Here is a 20,416-nt window from a genome sequence, read left to right as displayed (position 1 = left end):
CTGAGGGCACACACTGTTGTGAATTCTGTAATGAATATATTTTTTTTAAATGTTAACTGCCTTAATTTCGCCAAACCCCAGGAGGAGTAGCTGCTGCCTTTGAAGGTGATGGGTGTGAGGTAGCACCCATCACTGCAGACTGTGTTTATGAACAATCAATCATGAGATAGGCCAAGAAAATGTCAGACCCCTCTCATGTACACCACCCAAAGTTTCAGTTTCTCCCCTCAGCCAGACGCAACAGGGTTCCTCAGTGTAAATTTAAAGGATAAAACCACTCCTTCATCCCCCTGTCAGTCAAACTCCTAAAGAGCGGTATGTTGCAATGTGATATACAGTTGAAGTGGAGGTTTACATACACCTTAGCCAAATGCATTTAAACTCAGTTTTTCATAATTCCTGACGTTTAAGCTGTTAAAGTCGCGACAGTTCGTTTCTGGTATCAGAACAAAATAGTCAGCACATAGTAACTTCTGATTTATCTGTACTTTAATTAATGCAAACACGTGTATGGTAAATATGTTGTTCGTATACGGTCTCTCTGTTATACCTCGCAGGGCAAACAGAGAAGAGGACGTCACATTCTATTGTTCTCTCTTTTATACTCTGACAGAGATAGTTCCCGCTCAATGCTGGCCTGTCAGAGGGAGGAGGAACGTGGTTTAAACTTGCTCCTCCTGTCGTCGGCGTGCAGGCTGATCCCAGCGTCGTAACGCACTTCCTGTTGCCGGTTGTAATTCTTCTTGTCTTCAACAGTTGATTTACCCGTAGTTTATATACTTAATATTGTAGCATAGCTTCCCCAGTATATTATATAAGTTATGCAAACAAATAGCCAGTTCAACCCTAACAAAGCCTAGTAAAAATTCCCTGTCTTAGGTCAGTTAGGGTCACCACTTTATTTTAAGAATGTGAAATGTCAGAATAATAGTAGAGCAAATTATTTATTTCAGCTTTTATTTATTTCATCACATTCCCAGTGGGTCAGAGGTTTACATGCACTTATTCGAAACAGTTTTAGAAACTTCAGAGTGTTTTCTATCCAACTCTATTAATGATATGCATATCCTAGCTTCTGGGCCTGAGTAGCAGGCAGTTTACTTTGGGCATGCTTTTCATCCGGACGTGGAAATACTGCCCCCTATCCCAGAGAGGTTTTAATAGCTAGCTAAACGAGACAAAAAAAGACACAGAACACAATCGAATTACAAAAATCACTAACTGAATGGATAAACACAATTTTCAACAAGAATAATTTTTAAAAAGCTATAGAGATATGATTATATTAATATACTGAGGTAATGATAAAACGAGCGACTTTGAGGCTAGTATGGCTACTATCAGGCTGACAACGGATGTCTGGAAGATGGCGGCGAGTGCAGACGAGATTTCAGCTTGCTCCGAGTAACCTTAACTTTTATCCCTCTCAAACTTACTTAAATGTAACGGAACTTGGCTTATAGTAAACACAATAGAGAACAACGCTTAGTTGACCGATAATTTGATTCAAAACTTTGAGAAATGGAAGGAAAAAATGTGCGAAAGAGCAAAGGGAGGAGAAGGCAGTTGCTAGCTGAGCACTCATACGTTGGAGAAAAACCGCCACCTGACTCCTCAGGAGAAGAAATGGAGGATTCTGGACATTCGGTTGATTCTGAAAATGCAGTCAATAGTCCTGCACCCAAAAAGACACAGAAAGAATTGTCTTTGCGCGAACTACAGGTCAACATAATTGATGCTGTCTATGCAAAGAGCCGATGGTCTGGAGAAAATGATATGCGAACACATCAAAAATAGTTGACCTCGAGACCTCTCTGAATCATGCATAGAAAAGTATCGAAGAGCTTAAACTTGCAAACACTGCTACATCTGAGAAATGCACTGCTCAGGAGTAGACCATCGCAGACATGCAAGAGCGCTTATCGGAAGCAGAGCGATACCGGAGAAGGTGGGGGCTACGGCTTTACGGTGTCCCCGAGGACCAGGATGAGAATGTGAAGCGCTAAGTAAGAGACATCTGTAACCGTGTGGCACCGGACTTCCCCGATGGATATATGGCTGTGGATGTCGCTCATCGTATTGGGAAGAAACAAGATGCCATCGTCAGCCGCTCGATCATCATCCAGTTTGCTTTTCGCACAGCGAGAGATGCAGTTTGGAAGAAAGCAAAGGAAAGCGCCTTTCTGAAAGAGAGAAAATTTTGATTCGGGGAGGACTTGACTGCAGCAGACAAGGCAGCAAAGGCAAAATTATGGCCTCTTGTACAACAGGCCCGAAATCAAGGAAAGGGTGGATACTACAGGGGAATCAGAGCCTTTTTCGCCAACGGAAAATAAATATGACCGGGGTGATTTGTTCTGTCGGTAGGTTTACAAGGTAGTTCCTTCCTCACTGCAAACTGAACGTTCTACTTTTGAAATATGGTGTTACTGTTTTACAAGTTAAGACTTCTGTTAATGCATATATGAAGCAACTTTTTATAGAGAGGGTAAAGTTGAGATTGCATAGGATTTTTCTTTCTATTCTATAGATATGGACTTGAAGTTTATGTCAGTCAATGCCAGGGGGATACGAAACCTGTGCAAGAGAAAAGCTTTTTTTTGTTTTGTAAGGACTGCAACGCAGATCTTGTATTCGTTCAAGAAACACATTCATGCAAAGAGGACTATAATTATTGGAAAAATCAGTGGGGCAGTGACATTTTTTTGGCCCACGGGACTAATCATTCAGCTGGGGTTGCAATTTTAGCACACAATTTCAAAGGGAAATTTTTGTTTACTCAAATGGACTCCAATGGACATTGGCTAGTAGCGGTCATCAACCACATGGACAGATTATTTGTGTTGTGTAATGTATATGGATACTGTTCTAGTCCTCCAAATAACTTACTTCTAGAGGAAATTGAAGAAATTCTTAAAAGTCTTCTGAGAAAATATCCATCCAGTCAGATTATAGTTGGTGGAGATTTTAATATGGTTTATTCTAATGAGACTGATAGATTGCCTCATAGGCCTAACATTGGTGTGAACAAGTTGGTGAATTTCTGCCAAAACCTGGACTTAATTGACATATGGAGAGTAAAAAACCCTGGAGAGATACAATACACATGGAGTAATAGAGATTGTTCCTTACAATCAAGATTTGATTTGTGGGTGATAACCTCTAGTCTTGAGCCCAACACTGTAGAGGTAAAAATACTGCCTGCAGTCCTGACGGATCATAAAGTCATATGGTTGACTGTAAGAATGTGCAGTAATGATAGTAAGAAATACTCTGGTGGTTACTGGAAATTAAATAACTCATTGTTATTGCATGATGATTTAAAAAATGTGATTAAGAATCTAATTTTTGTTTACTGGAGTTTAGCTACATCTAATGCACAATATGGGAAATATTGGGAACTGCTGAAATTTAAAATCCGCTCAGCCTGTATTACTTACGGAAAACGGCTTGCTTTAAGGAGATGTGAGGTAGCTGAACTCACTAAAACAATTGCTGATATCACAGAGATTGAGCATCTTGATCTTAATGAGAAAGCTAAATTGAATGATTTACAGAATCAACTAGATACATTGTATGAGGAAAAGGCTAGAGGAGCTTTCATAAGATCTAGAAAACAATGGCTTGAAAAAGGTGAAAAGAACAGTAGATACTTTTTTAATTTGGAGAAGAGGGGAACTCAACACACTTCGGAAATTTAAGATTAATGGGGTTGCAACTGAGGATAGAGAGTTGTTATCAGACTTTACCACTAAGTTTTATGAGAATCTTTACTCCTTAGATAACCATTTGAGTGACTAAGGATCTCCTTGATTCTATAGAGAATGTTAATTTGGTTAGTGAAGAACTCAATCAGTCTTGTTGCCAAGATTTATCCATTATGGACATCCAGTACGGGGTTGCTCAGTTAAAAAATAACAAATCTCCAGGTTGTGATGAATTAACCTCTGAATTTTACAAAACCTTCTTTGAAGAAATAGCACATTTTTTACTTGAAACCTTTAAGGAGGCTATTAAGAAGGGAGAACTACCTGCCTCTCTGACGCAAGGGGTTATTACTCTTATACCTAAACCACACAAGGATCTCCTAAGTATTGATAATTGGCGTCCAATCACACTCCTAAATAACGACTACAAAATTATAGCCTTAATCTTTGCAAAAAGGTTACCCACTCAACCAGCACTACGTCAGCACTAAAGGTCTTAACAGGTAAGGGAAACATTTTAAGGTTAATAAACCGTGGTCACATGTCAGTTCAGATTGTCTTCAAGATGTGTATATAAAATAGTTATATTAAATATTAAATAACATTTTAGTCCATGAAATGCATTATTTGTGGTTAAAAATTATAGTATTTGCTTTGAAGTGTTTATCTACTAACTAGATTTTCGGCACTTCCTGGACACGTCGGCGTAGCAGCCAGAAATCTCAGTTTACCTAAAGAGTCAGTTCGTATTGAATTAGCAATGGAGACATTATACGGTGTACCTTTCGCAGTGTTGGAATGTCCTAATATAAAACTCAAAAAACCATCATGGCTGCACATGCCGTCGGCTATGACAGTCTATGCGATCGTTATTGTATCGTACTTTCTCATCACTGGAGGTAAGTTGTCGAACACTGCAGCGTCGTTAGCTGCCTAGCCAGTTTAGCTAGGTAGCTGTAACAGATTGTTTTGTAAAGCCTCGATACAGGATTTGTCTAATGTTTAAAGTTACACCCGGCTTCTAAATAGCTAACGTTAGGTACATGTATTGCCTACTAAAATATGATTCAACGTCTTATTCACCCATCACACGTATTTTATGCAGTCAGACCTATTCAATCGGCTAATCAGTGTTGGGCCGAGTACGGAGGAGTTAGCTATCTCCACAATAGCTAACTTCTTAGCTAGCTAGTACTAGCTAGGTGTGTAACTGTGAACCAAACCCACGGTTCAGTACATATTGTGGTTTTGGGGTCACGGCTCGTTTACGGTATAGCGAAAAAAAATGAAATCCAACAGTTACTGTAATACATTTTTGTGTATTTGGCAAAATAAGCTACATTAAAAACAGTTTGACATAATTCACAATGATTTTGGCATTGTCTGTTATGACAGGGTTTGTTATAGTGTGTGTTAGTAAATTCAATCTGGAGTGCGCTCTGGGTGTAAATTCAGACCGTTTTCAGATCTTCCGTTCCAAAATTCAGAGTTCAGAGCGCACACTGAATCCTCTGTCCGAGGAGTAGGTTTGATTCGAGCGTTCTGACCTCAAGCACCCAACCTAAGGCTTGCAAACTATTTACAGACGCGAATTAGATAATCTCACTCTGACCATTTTACTCGCCCTAGCAGAACTGGTTAAGGTGTTTTCATGTTAGTCACTGACGCCCTGGATTACTGCTTCTGGCAACAATTCAATAAAAAAATTGCCGACTTTTTTACTGACATATTCACCGTTTTTGAACGGGTGTTGAATGTACGTAAATTATTAGTTATTCTGTGCTCTGCTCCACTGAGGAGAGTGCTCTGAAATCGGAGTAGATAGCCAGGATGAATTTACGAACGCACCCAGTACCACCGTATGAGTCATAATACCCATAAAACCTAGCGGTCAAACAGGGAAATGGTTCCAATAGTTTTTCCACCATGAATTTTTCCCATAGGGGATTTTAGAAACACTTAAAATAAGGGCTGTGTTTTGTGTAGGCTTACCTTGCCATGATGTGTTACTGACTCTACTTGTTTTACTGACTTGAGTCATGATTTGTTTTTCTAAGTCACTCATTCATTTTAGTTGTTTGTTTACCTGCTGGTGCTTGCTGTAATAAGTCCTACAGCATGGCTGCGTTCAGTATGTTCTGGAACGTTTCACTGAACAGAAACAGCGCTGAACTGAAAGACCAGTTGAAAAAAGGGTAGGGGTTAGAAAGCTGTCAGCTTGGCACTGCCCTTTAAATACATTACTCTTTGCTTCAAGCCACACCTACCAAAAAGGAGCAAACATACCTCAGTCTGTTCAAGAACGTTTTGGGGAAACGTGTCGTTCAGTACAAACCTTTCCGCAACATAGCAAACGTTCCGCATGCACGCTGACTTTGGTCGCCAGCTGTACGGTGTTTCCTCCGACTCATTGGTGCTGCTGGCTTCCGGGTTAAGGGAGCAGTGTCAAGAAGCAGTGTGGCTTGTTTCGGAGGACGCATCGCTCTTGACTTTTACCTTTCCAGATTCCGTACGGGAGTTGCAGCGATGGGACAAACGTTCATGAACGCACCTCGGGATTAATACACGCTCATCCGGTGTCAGTGCCAGATCTGACTGCCTACCTAATCTGACTGACCCTTGTGCCAATCTGTGTCACAAACATACATTTTGGAAGGTGATTCGCTGCTTCTCCCTCAACAGCGCCCCATAGTTACTGTTTTATTTTTTGTGGGTGGGGTAGATTAGCTTTGATATCAAAGATTGTGGGTTCTATCAATGTAATTGTTTAAAATACTTGCACACGTCTCGGACAGCCCCTGCGAATTCATATTAATAGGTCTGTTTAATTTTGTCTGGCTTGTCGTTCCAAATAGAAGAGAGAATTTTTTTATTTAAAAAACAAAGGTGTTCGATGTAGGCAGGGCCATAAGTAAATGGGTTAACTGGGATAGGACTAATGAATTAATCAGGGTGATTTTATAAAAAAAAAAAAAAAAAGAATTCCCCTACACAAATAGACAGACCTTTCCATCTTCCTAACATGAAAAGGTAATACCTGTCTATTTGTAATTCTTTAGTCATATACAGTTGAAGTCGGAAGTTTACACATACACCTTAGCCAAATACATTTAAACTCAGTTTTTCATAATTCCTGACATTTGATCCGAGTAAAAATTCCCTGTCTTAGGTCAGTTAGGATCACCACTTTAATTTTAAGAATGTGAAATGTCAGAATAATAGTAGAGAGAATGATTTATTTCAGCTTTTATGTCTTTCATCACATTCCCAGTGGGTCAGAAGTTTACATACACTCAATTAGTATTTGGTAGCATTGCCTTTAAATTGTTTAACTTGGGTCAAACGTTTCGGGTAGCCTTCCACAAGCTTTCCACAATAAGTTGGGTGAATTTTGGCCCATTCCTCCTGAGAGCTGGTGTAACTGAGTCAGGTTTGTAGGACTCCTTGCTTGCACATGCTTTTTCAGTTCTACCCACACATTTTCTTTAGGATTGAGGTCAAAGGTTTATGATGGCCACTCCAATACCTTGACTTTGTTGTCCTTAAGCCATTTTGCCACAACGTTGGAAGTATGCTTGGGGTCATTGTCCATTTGGAAGACCCATTTGCGACCAAGTTTGAACTACCCGACTGATAGACCAGTCCCTCCTGCAGCAAAGCACCCCCACAGCATAATGCTGCCACCCCCGTGCTTCACGGTTGGGATGGTGTTCTTCGGCTTGCAAGCATCCCCCTTTTTCCTCCCAACATAACGATGGGCATTATGGCCAAACAGTTCTATTTTTGTTTCATCAGACCAGAGGACATTTCTCCAAAAAGTATCATCTATGTCCCCATGTGCAGTTGCATACCGTAGTCTGGCTTATTTTATGGCGGTTTTGGAGCAGTGGCTTCTTCCATGCTGAGCGGCCTTTCAGGTTATGTCGATATACTGTGGCTATAGATACTTTTGTACATGTTTCCTCCAGCATCTTCACAAGGTCCGTTGCTGTTCTGGGATTGATTTGCACGTTTCGCACCAAAGTACGTTCATCTCGAGGAGACGAAACGCATCTCCTTCCTGAGTGGTTGACGGCTACGTGATCCCATGGTGTTTATATTTGCGTACTATTGTTTGTACAGATGAACCAGGTACCTCCAGGCGTTTGGAAATTGCTCCCAAGGATGACTTTTAGAAGAAAAATAAAATATATATTTTGAGGTCTTTCCTGATTTCTTTAGATTTTTCCCATGATGTCAAGCAAAGAGGCACTGAGTTTGCCGGTAGGCATTGAAATGCATCCACAGGTACACCTCCAATTGACTCAAATGATGTCAATTAGCCTATCAGAAGCTTCTAAAGCCATGACATAATTTTCTGGAATTTCACAAGCTGTTTAAAGGCACAGTCAACTTAGTGTATGTAAACTTCTGACCCACTGGAATTGTGATAGTGAAATAATCTGTCTGTAAACAGTTGTTGGAAAAATTACTTGTCATTCACATGGTAGATGTCCTAAACGACTTGCCAAAACTATCGTTTGTTAACAAGAAATTTGTGGAGTGGTTGAAAAAACAAGTTTTTAATGACTCCAACCTAAGTGTATGTAAACTTCTGACTTCGACTGTATATCCCAGTTGACTTATTTACTTATGGCTCTGCCTACGCAGAACAACTTATTAAAACATTTTTTGTAACTTTTTTCCCCCTTCTATTTGTAACGGCAAGCGAGACAAAATGAATTACAAAAACTTTGCCCCAATACTACTATTGTTTTTAACTGTACTGATGAGGAAGAGGGCAGACTTACCCATTGTTGCCAAACTGTGCTCAGTCAAAATTTACAGTGCCACTTTGTTACCAGAAACTGGTCACATGTTCAATAATTGAACATGTGACCAGTTTCTGGTAACAAAGTGGCACTGTAAATTTTGACTGAGCACAGTTTGGCAACAATAAAACAGATTATCAGATTATCAGATTACTTAAAACAGATTATCAATGTACCACTCATGGCAATTTTTAATTCAAGTACCATACTTTATTTTTCACTGTACGCTTCAACCAATAATGCACTACATTAACTGTGGTCTTATTGAGTAGTTATAGTACAGGTAGGGATTAGGGGTGTAAACGGTTTTAAATGAAGTTGGGATCCTTAACGTTATGAAAAATTCCCACTTAATTAAGGAACAGGTGAACTTTAGGCTACATTGGTGAATTTACTAGGCATGCCAGACAAGACATTGTGAGATGCAGATTGCCAAAACAATGAGCGTTCTGCTTGCCCCTCCACTCTCTCTCGACCTGGCCTGCCTGCTCTCGCTGCTAATGATGCAAGTGTGTGTTCAGTCTGTTTAGGGCTGACCCCATTTAGTCGACTGGTTGGTTGTTTGGTCGATAGGCTGTTGATCGACCAAGAATTATAATTTTTTTGTCGTGCTGTAGCAAAAAATTAAATATATTCATGGTGTACAAGACAGCTGTCTGATTCACGCCTGTCTGAGTGGACTAATCCATTGTGGAGGCCATGGGGATGGCGCAGTCCATCACTAAGACGTGCTACTGAAATTGTATATGGTTATATTACGTTAGAACAATGGTGCAACACTAATAAAAAATATATTTTCATAACATGCACTTTCTTCTGTGTAAGATAGTGGTCGCTGTCCACGGTTCTGAAACATCAGTGCGCTGTTGAATTGGTGTCTTTTCCAAGACCATGTTGCTATATGCATAATAGCAAAGTTAACTAGCATATTGGTGTTGAGAACAATGCGGCGGAGACGGCAGCGGTTAGGAGACGCGAAAACAGCACTTGCCTTGTCTAAGAAAAGTGAGGAGAGGAAACCCCAACATAATTAGGTCTATAATCAATAGCCTAACTGTTAAATGTGCCTGACTTTATAAGTCATCCATATCTACAGAAATAAGACCAATTCTGCTTCTGTTTGAGTGTTTGTTTAATAGCCTACTGATTCTGTGAGCACCAAGCCTCACACAACCACATGTTGGATAAACAATTTCACAAATTTGTCTGTTTTAATCTTTGCTATGCTTTAATAAAGGCTTTACACTTTTTTTCTTAGAACAGCCTGTCTGGTATTACTTAGATTTAAATTAGTGTTGAACACACACTTGCATAATTAGAGAACAATAATTGTTTTCACTATCAACAATGACAAGCCACCGGGGTCTGACAACTTGGATAGAAAGTTACTGCGAATGATATTGCCACTCCTATTTGCCATATTTTCAATTTAAGCCTACTAGTGTGTGTGTGTGTGTGTGTGTGTGTGTGCGCGCGCGCGCACCCAGGTTTGGGGGAAGCAAAAGTAATTCTGTTACCTAAGAATAGTTAAGCCCCCTTTACTGGTTCAAATAGCTGACCAATCAGCCTGTTACCAACCCCTAGTAAATGTTTGGAAAAATTGGTGTTTGACCAGATACAATGTTATTTTACAGTAAACAAACTTCCAGCATGCTTATAGGGAAGGACATTCAACATGCACAGCAATTACACAAGTGATTTAATGGAAGCCTCTCCCGCATAATCCAGGTAGAATCAAGAATTCCCCAGGGCAGCTGTCTAGGCCGTTGGTTCTCAATCCTGGTCCTGGGGACCCAAAGGGGGGCACGTTTTTGCCCTAGCACTACATAGCTGATTCAAATGATCAACTCATCAAAGGGCTTTGATTTGAATCAGGTGTGTAGTGCTAGGGCAAAAACAAAAATGTGCACCCCTTTGGGTCCCCAGGACCAGGATTGAGAACCACTGGTCTTGGCCCATTGGGGGGGAAAAAGTAATCTTGACTAATTACATGCCACTGGCTTTGAGTTAAGCTATGTATGCGGATGACTCAACTAGAGGTCGATCGATTTATAATTTTTTTTTTTTATATATAAAAAAAATAAAATAATCAATACCGATTTTATTGGAGGACCAAAAAAAAGCCGATGCCGTTTAAAAAAAAATAAAAAATAAAAAAAATAGATGTACATTTTTGGTATTTTATTTATTTTCCAATTAAAAAAATATTATTTTTCAATATTTGTAATAATGACATTTACAACAATACTGAATGAACAAAGAACACTTATTTTATCTTAATATAATGCATCAATAAAATCCATTTAGTCTCAAATAAATAATGAAACCTGCTCGATTTGGTTTAAATAATGCAAAAACAAAGTGTTGGAGAAGAAAGTAAAAGTGCAATATGTGCCATGTAAAAAATAAAAAGCTAATATTTTATGTTCCTTCCTCAGAACATGAGAACATATGAAAGCTGGTGGTTCCTTTTTAACATGAGTCTTCAATATTCCCAGTAATACGTTTTAGGTTGTAGTTATTATAGGAATTATGACGTGTCAACTATTTCTCTCTATACCATTTGTATTTCATATACCTCTGACTATTGGATGTTGTTATAGGCATTTTAGTATTGCCAGCCTAATCTCGGGAGTTGATAGGCTTGAAGTCATAAACAGCGCTGTGCTTCAAGCATTGCTAAGAGCTGCTGGCAAACGCAGTAAAGTGCTGTTTCAATGAATGCTTACGAGCGTGCTGCTGCCTACCACCGCTCAGTCACTGTTCTATCAAATCATAGATTTAATTATAATATAATAAACACACAGAAATATGAGCTAATATGGTCAAATCCAGAAAGTATAATTTCGAAAACAAAACGTTTATTAAACGGGTGGCAACCTTAAGTCTAAATATTGCGGTTACATTGCACAACATTCAATGTTATGAAAAATTCTGGCAAATTAATTGGGGTCTTTGTAAGGAAGAAATGGTCTTCATACAGTTCGCAACGAGACAGGCGGCCAAAACTGCTGCATATACCCTGACTCTGCTTGCTCTAAATACGAGAAGTGACACAATTTCCCTAGTTAATATTGCCTGGTAACATGAATTTATTTTAACTACATTTGCAGGTTTAAAAAAAAAAATATATTCTTGTGTATTGATTTTAAGAAAGGCATCGATGTTTATTGTTTGGTACATTTGTGCTTTTGAATGATGATTTTGCAGTCCATGGCTGAAAAACAGTAGCGCATTTGGATAGTGGTCGATCTGAGAACAATGAGACGGGCGCGCGCGTGCACGTGAAGAGTCCATTTTACATTTTCAGTCTTTGAACGAAAACGACTCCCGGTCGGAATATTATAGCTATTTTACGAGAAAAATCGCATAAAAATTGATTTTAAACAGCGTTTGACATGCTTCGAAGTACGGTAATGGAATATTTTGAATTTTTTTGTTACGATACGCGCGGGCGCGTCACCCTTCGTTACCCTTCGGATAGTGTCTTGAACGCACAAACAAAACGCCGCTATTTGGATATAACTATGGATTATTTGGAACCAAACCAACATTTTGTTGAAGTAGAAGTCCTCGGAGTGCATTCTGACGAAGAACAGCAAAGGTAATCCAATTTTTCTTATAGTAAATCTGAGTTTGGTGAGTACCAAACTTGGTGGGTGTCAAAATAGCTAGCCTGTGATGGCCGGGCTATCTACTCAGAATATTGCAAAATGTGCTTTCACCGAAAAGCTATTTTAAAATCGGACACCGCGATTGCATAAAGGAGTTCTGTATCTATAATTCTTAAAATAATTTATGTTTTTTGTGAACGTTTATCGTGAGTAATTTAGTAAATTCACCGGAAGTGTTCGGTGGGAATGCTAGTTCTGAACGTCACATGCTAATCTAAAAAGCTGGTTTTTGATATAAATATGAACTTCATTGAACAAAACATGCATGTATTGTATAACATAATGTCCTAGGAGTGTCATCTGATGAAGATCATCAAAGGTTAGTGCTGTATTTAGCTGTGGTTTGGGTTTTTGTGACATTATATGCTAGCTTGAAAAATGGGTGTCTGATTATTTCTGGCTGGGTACTCTCCTGACATAATCTAATGTTTTTATTTCGTTGTAAAGCCTTTTTGAAATCGGACAGTGTGGTTAGATAAAGGAGAGTCTTGTCTTTAAAATGGTGTAAAATAGTCATATGTTTGAAAAATGGAAGTTTTCGGATTTTCCAGGAGTTTGTATTTCGCGCCACGCCCTATCATTGGATATTGGAGCGGTATTCCGCTAGCGGAACGTCTAGATGTAAGAAGTTAAGAGAACTTGAAATCGGCCATGCCGATTAATCGGTCGACCTCTAGACTCAACACTATACATGTCAGCTACTACAGGGACTGAAATGACTGCAACACTTAACAAAGAGCCCTAAATATTTCTAAAACTAAAAGCATTGTATTTGGTACAAATCATACCCTAAACCTCAACTAAATCTTGTAATGAATAATGAAATTGAGCAAGTTAAGGTGACCTAACTGCTTGGAGTAACCCTGGATTGTAAACTGTCACGGTCAAAACATATTGATACAGCAGTAGCTAAGATGGGGAAAAGTATGTCCATAGTAAAGCGCTGCTCTACCTTCTGAATAATCTACCTTGAGACCACTACGAGACCAGCCTGACGGACAGTGTGAGCTGAACGTTCAGAAATGGTTTAAACTCTACAGACCAGCTGATGTACAGCGCAAGCTGAATGTTACAAGTGGTGAAAACTACAAGACCATATAGTGTGGACCGGTGGCTACACGGCTGAAAATGGTGTGACCTGTACATTGCTGGGTTACTACTGGCTTGTAAAGTGGTCGGGAGCTGAACCCTGAATTTTCAACCATTGATACCAAAAGACGTGAGACGTTAGTCTACACGTTGAAATGGCGAGAAACTCTGAAGATCTCAACCTCAACACTAGAAGTGAAGATCACCAAGGAGACCAGAAACATTCAGTTTGCAGATGTTCATGTAAAAGTGGTCTGACTTTTACATGAACATTTGACTAAAGACACATGGTGGGAAGGATAATCCCCACAGACAACCGTTTTACATCTGAAGTATTTGTTCTGACAAACACTCCACTACCAGAGAAGCTCCACAAAGGACATTGTGACTTCTGGTGGGCAACCAGAGCCTTACATCAAGCCACTACCCATAGACTGAGCAATTGGTTTCATCAGAGAGACGGCAAAGACAGCTACGCATATATAATTTCTAATCCGAATGAGCGGTGGTTAGGGGGCTAACTATTCTGGTTACTGTGAGCGTAGTTTTCAAAAGTATGTACGATAAGTTGGACTCTTGCTCCCTCTTCCTTCACCCCCTTTCAATTGTGTAATAAGCCGTCATATCGTGTCAGTCCGCTAAGGACTTATCTCCATGTAAGTGTATTCTGTTATTTGTTTTTAGTTAGTAAAAAAAATATCAATTTGTATAGTACTGAATATTCAGAAGGACTAGGGTTCTTGCCGATATCAAGGATTATGTGACGTTCAGAATGAGACTGAGGTAATAATTGACTGTTATTGATGTGAGAGATATCTATATATCTTTAGAGCAGGGGTTATTCAACTTTTTCAGCCTGGGACCCAAAATAGACATTTTGTGTTTTTCCTGGGACCCAAGCTTGAGAAAATATGCAACTTTACATTAATATCAGTACATCATTGCCCTTATGCCTAAAACAAATTCAATATAGACGAAAACAAATAGCAATGAACTAAATATTCATGTTTATTTTCCCCCATTAAAAACAGTCGTACATACAGTGCCTTGCAAAAGTATTCATCCCCTTGGTGTTTTTCCTATTTTGTTGCATTACAACCTGTAATTTAAATTGACTTTTATTTGGATTTCATTGAAGGAATGATGGATGGTGCTAAATACAGGGAAATTCTTGAAGGAAATCTGTTTGTCTTCCAGAGATTTGAGACTGGGGGTGAATAGTTATGCCGGCTAAAGGTTTCACTTTTTTTTCTTTCTTTGTTTTCACAATTTAACTCTTTTGCATCTTCAAAGGCATGTTGTGTAAATCAAATGATACAACCCCCCCAAAAAAATCTATTTTAATTCCAGGTTGTAAGGCAACAAAATAGGAACAATGCCAACGGGGTGAATACTTTCGCAAGCCACTATCTGTCAAGGTTGGAACTGTTGCTGTTAAAATACAAGAAATACTTTTTTAATTCTGAACTGAATAAACTGGTTGATCACATCACACAGATGAATAACAGAACACACACAGGCTTTTTGATAGTACAACCCTAAGTAACAGTACAGAACAAAAATGATCAATTTCTACATTAAGATGGACAGTAGGCCTGATCATTGTTCATCTGTACTGTTCCTAGGGTTGCACTATCAGTAGCTAGCTTGCTTTGGTGAATTGGAGCTTTTTTTTAAAATGTAATTTCAATTTTTCAAACATACGACTATTTTACACAATTTTAAAGCTAACTAACCTTTGATGATCTTCATCAGATGACACTCCTAGGACATTATGTTATACAATACATGCATGTTTTGTTCAATCAAGTTCATATTTATATCAAAAAACAGCTTTTTACATTAGCATGTGATGTTCAGAACTAGCATACCCACCGAAAACTTCCGGTGAATTTACTAAATTACTCATGATAAACGTTGACAAAATACATAACAATTATTTTAAGAATTATAGATACAGAACTCCTTTATGCAATCGCGGTATCAGATTTTAAAATAGCTTTTCGACGAAAGCACATTTTGCAATATTCTGAGTAGATAGCTCGGCCATCACGGCTAGCTATTTTGACACCCACCAAGTTTGGAACAACCTAAACTCAGAATTACTATTAGAAAAATTTGATTACCTTTGCTGTTCTTCGTCAGAATGCACTCCCAGGACTTCTACTTCAACAACAAATGTTGTTTTGGTTCCAAATAATCCATAGTTATATTCAAATAGCTCCGTTTTGTTAGTGCGTTCAGGTCACTATCCGAAGGGTGACGCGCGAGCGCATTTCGTGACAAAAAAATTCAAAATATTCCATTACCGTACTTAGAAGCATGTCAAACGCTGTTTAAAATCAATTTTTATGCTATTTTTCTCGTAAAATAGCGATAATATTCCAACCGGGCAACGTTGTATTCATTCAAAGGCTGAAAGAAAAAAATGGAGAAGTCTTGTGAACGCGCATCTCCAGTCTCACTGTCCCCAGGCTGACCACTTACAAATTCTGCTGCTGTTCTTTGCCCAGAGACAGCAGACACCCCATTCCACTTTCTGGCGGCTTTAGAGAGCCAATGGAAGCCTTAGAAAATGTCACGTTACAGCACAGTATTTTTGATAGAGATGCAACAGAAGGACAACAAATTGTCAGACAGGGCACTTCCTGTATGGAATCTTCTCAGGTTTTGGCCTGCCATATGAGTTCTGTTATACTCACAGACACCATTCAACAGTTTTAGAAACTTTAGGGTGTTTTCTATCCAAATCTACAAATTATATGCATATTCTAGTTTCTGGGAAGGAGTAGTAACCAGATTAAATCGGGTACTTTTTTTTATCCGGCCGTGAAAATGCTGCCCCCTATCCCAAAGAAGTTAAACATTTCTGCTTGTTGATTTTTTTTTTTTGATTTTTTTTTTTTTTACTCATTGTTTTCCAGTCTTTACAGGAAAATGCCATGGGCACTATCTGTGTGGAGACATTTCACTGCAGCGACTGTAGAAGGAAAAGCTGTGTTCATTTGAAAGTACTGTGCCAAATCATATGTGAAGAATGCACCAAAGATGCAGAGTCATCTGGCTAAGAGCCTAAAGTTCCCTCAGCGTTCACAACAAGCAATCTCTGACAAAAGTCCCTCTACTTCTATTCGAGGTGAAAATTATGAATCAGACACTTTATCAATAACAACAGCTCATGGTCCTCCTGGAACCAGAAGTTGTTTTTGACTCCTTGGAGGAACATAGTCAGAAATGCTCATAATGTCTTGCTCAAGCTGTGTATGCAACTGGTTCACCTCTGTTGTTCACAGGCAATGTATATTGGAAGAGATTTCTGAGTGTTCTTCGCCCAGCATACACCCCTCCAACCAGACATGTTTTATCTATTAATTTGCTGGATGCAGAGTTCAACAGAGTTCAAAAGAAGCAAATCATAGAGAAAGCAGACTGTATTGCAATCATGTCTGATGGGTGGTTGAATGTTCGTGGGCAAGGAATAATGAACTACATGTCCACCCCTCAACCAGTATTCTACAAGGGCACAGACACAAGGGACAACAGACACACTGGTCTCTACATTGCAGATGAGCTGAAGGCAGTCATCAATGACCTCGGACCACAGAAGGTATTTGCACTGTTGACAGACGATGCTGTGAACATGAAGGTGCTTGGTCTAAAGTGGAGGAGTCCTACCCTCACATCACACCCATTTGCTGTGCTGCTCATGCATCGAATCTGCTCCTCAAGGACATCATGGCACTGAAAACAATGGATACACTCTACAAGAGAGCCAAGGAAATGGTTAGGTATGTGAAGGGTCATCAAGTTAAAGCAGCAATCTACCTCCCCAAGCAAAGTGAGAAGAATAAGAGCATCACATTGAAGCTGCCCAGCAACATCCGTTGGGGTGGTGTTGTCATCATGTTTGACAGTCTCCTGGAAGGGAAGAAGTGTTTCCAAGAAATGGCCATATGACAGTCTGCCGATATGGACAGCCCCATCAAGAGGATCCTCCTGGATGATGTATTTTGGGAGAGTGGTAAGCACCCTGGAACTCCTGAAACCTATAGCAGTAGCCATTGCACAGATTGAGGGAGACAATGCCATCCTGTCTGATGTTCAGACCCTGCTTGCAGATGTAAGAGAAGAAATCTGTACTGCCCTGCCCACTTCACTGTTGCTCCAAGCAGAGAACTGCAGTTCTGAAACACATCAAAAAGTGTGAAGACTTCTGCCTGAAGCCCATACACGCCGCAGCGTACATGTTGGGGCCCAAGTATGCTGGCAAGGGCATCCTGTCTGGTGCAGAGTTCAATATTTACATTACATTTTAGTCATTTAGCAGACGCTCTTATCCAGAGCGACTTACAGTAGTGAATACATTTCATACATTCCCCCCCCGTAACAAGTCCTAGGGTGTCATCACTACTGTGTCTCGCCACCTTGGCCTAGAAAAGGGCAAGGTTCTTGGCAGTCTGGCGAAATACACTTCCAAGCAAGGGCTTTGGGATGGAGATGCAATATGGCAGTCGTGCAAACATATCTCATCAACCACCTGGTGGAAGGGACTTGTGGATCTGAGGCTCTTACCCTTGTTGCCTCCTTCATCCTCCAAATCCCACCAACATCAGCCCCCTCAGAGCGCAACTGGTTTGGGAGCACACACACCAAAGCCCGCAACAGGCTGACAATACAAGGGTTGAAAAATTGGTGGCCATCTGGTCAAATTTGAGGCTTTTTGATCCTTGACAACAAGCAGTCCATAAGGTTAGAACGTGACAGTGAAGATGAGGTCTCAGGAAGTGGACATGGAAGCCTGATTTTACAGATGAATGTTGAAAAGGTTTTTGGGAGATGCAATGGCTCATTCACTATTCCCTTTGTTTTGTTGTTCAGTGAAATCATCCCATGTGAAGAGTCAACTCATTTAATTAAAGTTTAAATAGTTTTTTTTATTTCTATTGGAAGGATTTAATCATTTGCAATTATGTCTACTTATGATAAGGTAAAATATTTGTTTCTGTCTCCATATGATATGGTAAATATATCCAATGCAAAAAAAAATCTACATTTTAAATGATATTAATTCCAATATATTCCCACGGAAAGTTTCCACCTCTAAATATCCTCAATGTGCAACCCTAGACAACACCCATTCAGCATTGTTCACACGCTCTTCAGCTTTAGCCCCACCCATCTCTAAGGGTTGATCCGTGCGTTCTGTTCTAACAGCTGTCAAGCACCCAAGCTAACTGGGTAATGTTGGCTAGCTTGCTAGCTGCTTCCAGACACAAATGAGAGAACAGCTCACTGACCATTTTACTCACCCTAACAGAGCTGCTTAGGGTGTTTTTATGTTATCCAGAGCGTTGGTGACAGCAACCGTGTTGCCAATGTTTACTGACACGGTCAATATTCAGCGGGTGTTGAGCGTTTGTAAATTTGTCAGTTATTCTGTGTGTCAGTTATTACCAGCTACGTCTATTAGTGATACACCGATATGAAATGTTTGGCCGATATCCGATATTTTCCTTGCCAAAACAAACAATACTGATAACCAATATAAAAACATGTTGCGGCCATTTAAGCGTTCTAGCTGCAGGCTAGTAATTAATATCAAAGACTTGTTCTTATTCTGTCGGTATCGATAGTCTAAGAGTTTAACCACGTGGTATGCTTAAAAGTTCAGCAAGAGAAATGCATGGTCTGCAACCTTTAGCCATCTCATAATTGAGGTAAGCTTGGTCTCCTCTCAAACCTTGGCCCTCTCGTTATCGAGGTAAGCTGGTCTGAAGTGGGAAAACCCAGTTGGGGGTTTTATTCAGAAGAGCAGAAAAGGGCCTGTCCATGACGCCAGACCATAACTGTGCTCATGGGCGGTCCTCTGATTTAGTTAAACTCCAAAGGGAATTGGAGTTTCCTTCATTAAACAGTCCAAAATCACATTACACAATTTCACAAACAGTTCCATCCCCACTCATTTATTTTATACAACAATTAGATGTATGCCTCATAGCTGAGGCTATTGTATAAACAGCGTTATGGTAATGTGGCCGTATTGTCTCCCATGAGTTTCACAAAATTGTACCAAACGGACCAGTTCGTAGCTGGATTCTTCACCGACCTTTTATAGCTTCTCCAGAACATGAATGTCGTTCGGTTCTGTGAGGTGGAAGAAATTCCTTTGTTCTCTCTATGAAACTCACTCTCTCTCTATACTGTGGCCATGAGGAGAGGATCTCCTCATAGGAATTTACGACCTCTTCTGACCACAGCAACCTGGGTGTGGGAGACGGAGGTAGGGGGATGGTGCATAGAAAAGGGCTGGTGCAGAGGGTGGGGGAAATGGTGCTCGCTCTACTCAGAGGGCAACGTCATGACAGTAGCCAGGTGGAAAGCATGGCCAGCCATAGAAAAATGCTTTATTTAAATTCTCGATTATCGTAGATTTATCGGTGGTGACAGTGTTTCCTAGCCTCAGTGCATTGGGCAGCTGGGAGGCGGTGCTCTTATTCTCCATGGACTTTAGTGTCCCAGAACTTTTTGGAGTTTGTGCTGCAGGATGCAAATTTCTGTTTGAAAAAGCTAGCCTTAGCTTTCCTAACTATCTGTGTATATTGGTTCCTAACTTCCATGAAAAGTTGCATATCGCGGGGGCTATTTTGCGCTAATGCAGTACGGCACAGATGCCGGTTAGATTTGGGTATGTCATTTTAGGTGAAAATTGGAGGAAAAGGGTCCAATCCTTAAGAGGCTTGTGTTGTGAAAAGTGTTATGAAATGTAATGTTGTCATAATTCTAATTGTATGTAGCTGCCTTACTCTTCCTGGGGTCCAGCAACATTATCTGCTAATGGGGAGCCTTAATACATTTAAAAAAAATACCATAGTTATGGGTCTGCTCAATCAAGCAAATGATACTGAACTCATGACAAGATCATGTTTTGACATTGTATTGGCTATTGATGTTTTTTTGCTAAGTGACTTTGTGAAAATCATCTTTTGGCATTTATATATCTATTCTGTTTTCGGCATGTGGAAAAGTTCAGTGCAATCGGGAGTCCTTGGGACGTCGCTACCCTAACCTTAAGCCTTATCTTAACCATTTCAAATTAATTTCAATGGGGGGGTAGGGACATCCCAAGGATCCCGGA

At 39.8% G+C, this 20,416-nt stretch overlaps 1 protein-coding gene across 1 annotated transcript in view; it reads left to right on the top strand.

Annotated features, from left to right (window-relative positions):
• The first annotated feature begins 4,368 nt into the window (after positions 1 to 4,368).
• Positions 4,369 to 20,416, top strand: part of LOC106577458 (oligosaccharyltransferase complex subunit ostc) — a 43,913-nt gene continuing 27,865 nt past the window's right edge. The window contains exon 1 of the mRNA XM_014155454.2: positions 4,369 to 4,606. Coding sequence (XP_014010929.1) covers positions 4,468 to 4,606 — 139 coding nt within the window. The 5' untranslated portion in view covers positions 4,369 to 4,467. The remainder of the gene's footprint in view (positions 4,607 to 20,416) is intronic.

Source organism: Salmo salar, chromosome ssa18 (genome assembly GCF_905237065.1).
Source record: "Salmo salar chromosome ssa18, Ssal_v3.1, whole genome shotgun sequence".
In the NCBI taxonomy this organism is placed as follows: Eukaryota; Metazoa; Chordata; class Actinopteri; order Salmoniformes; family Salmonidae; genus Salmo; species Salmo salar.
This window is presented reverse-complemented; position numbering and strand designations above follow the sequence as displayed.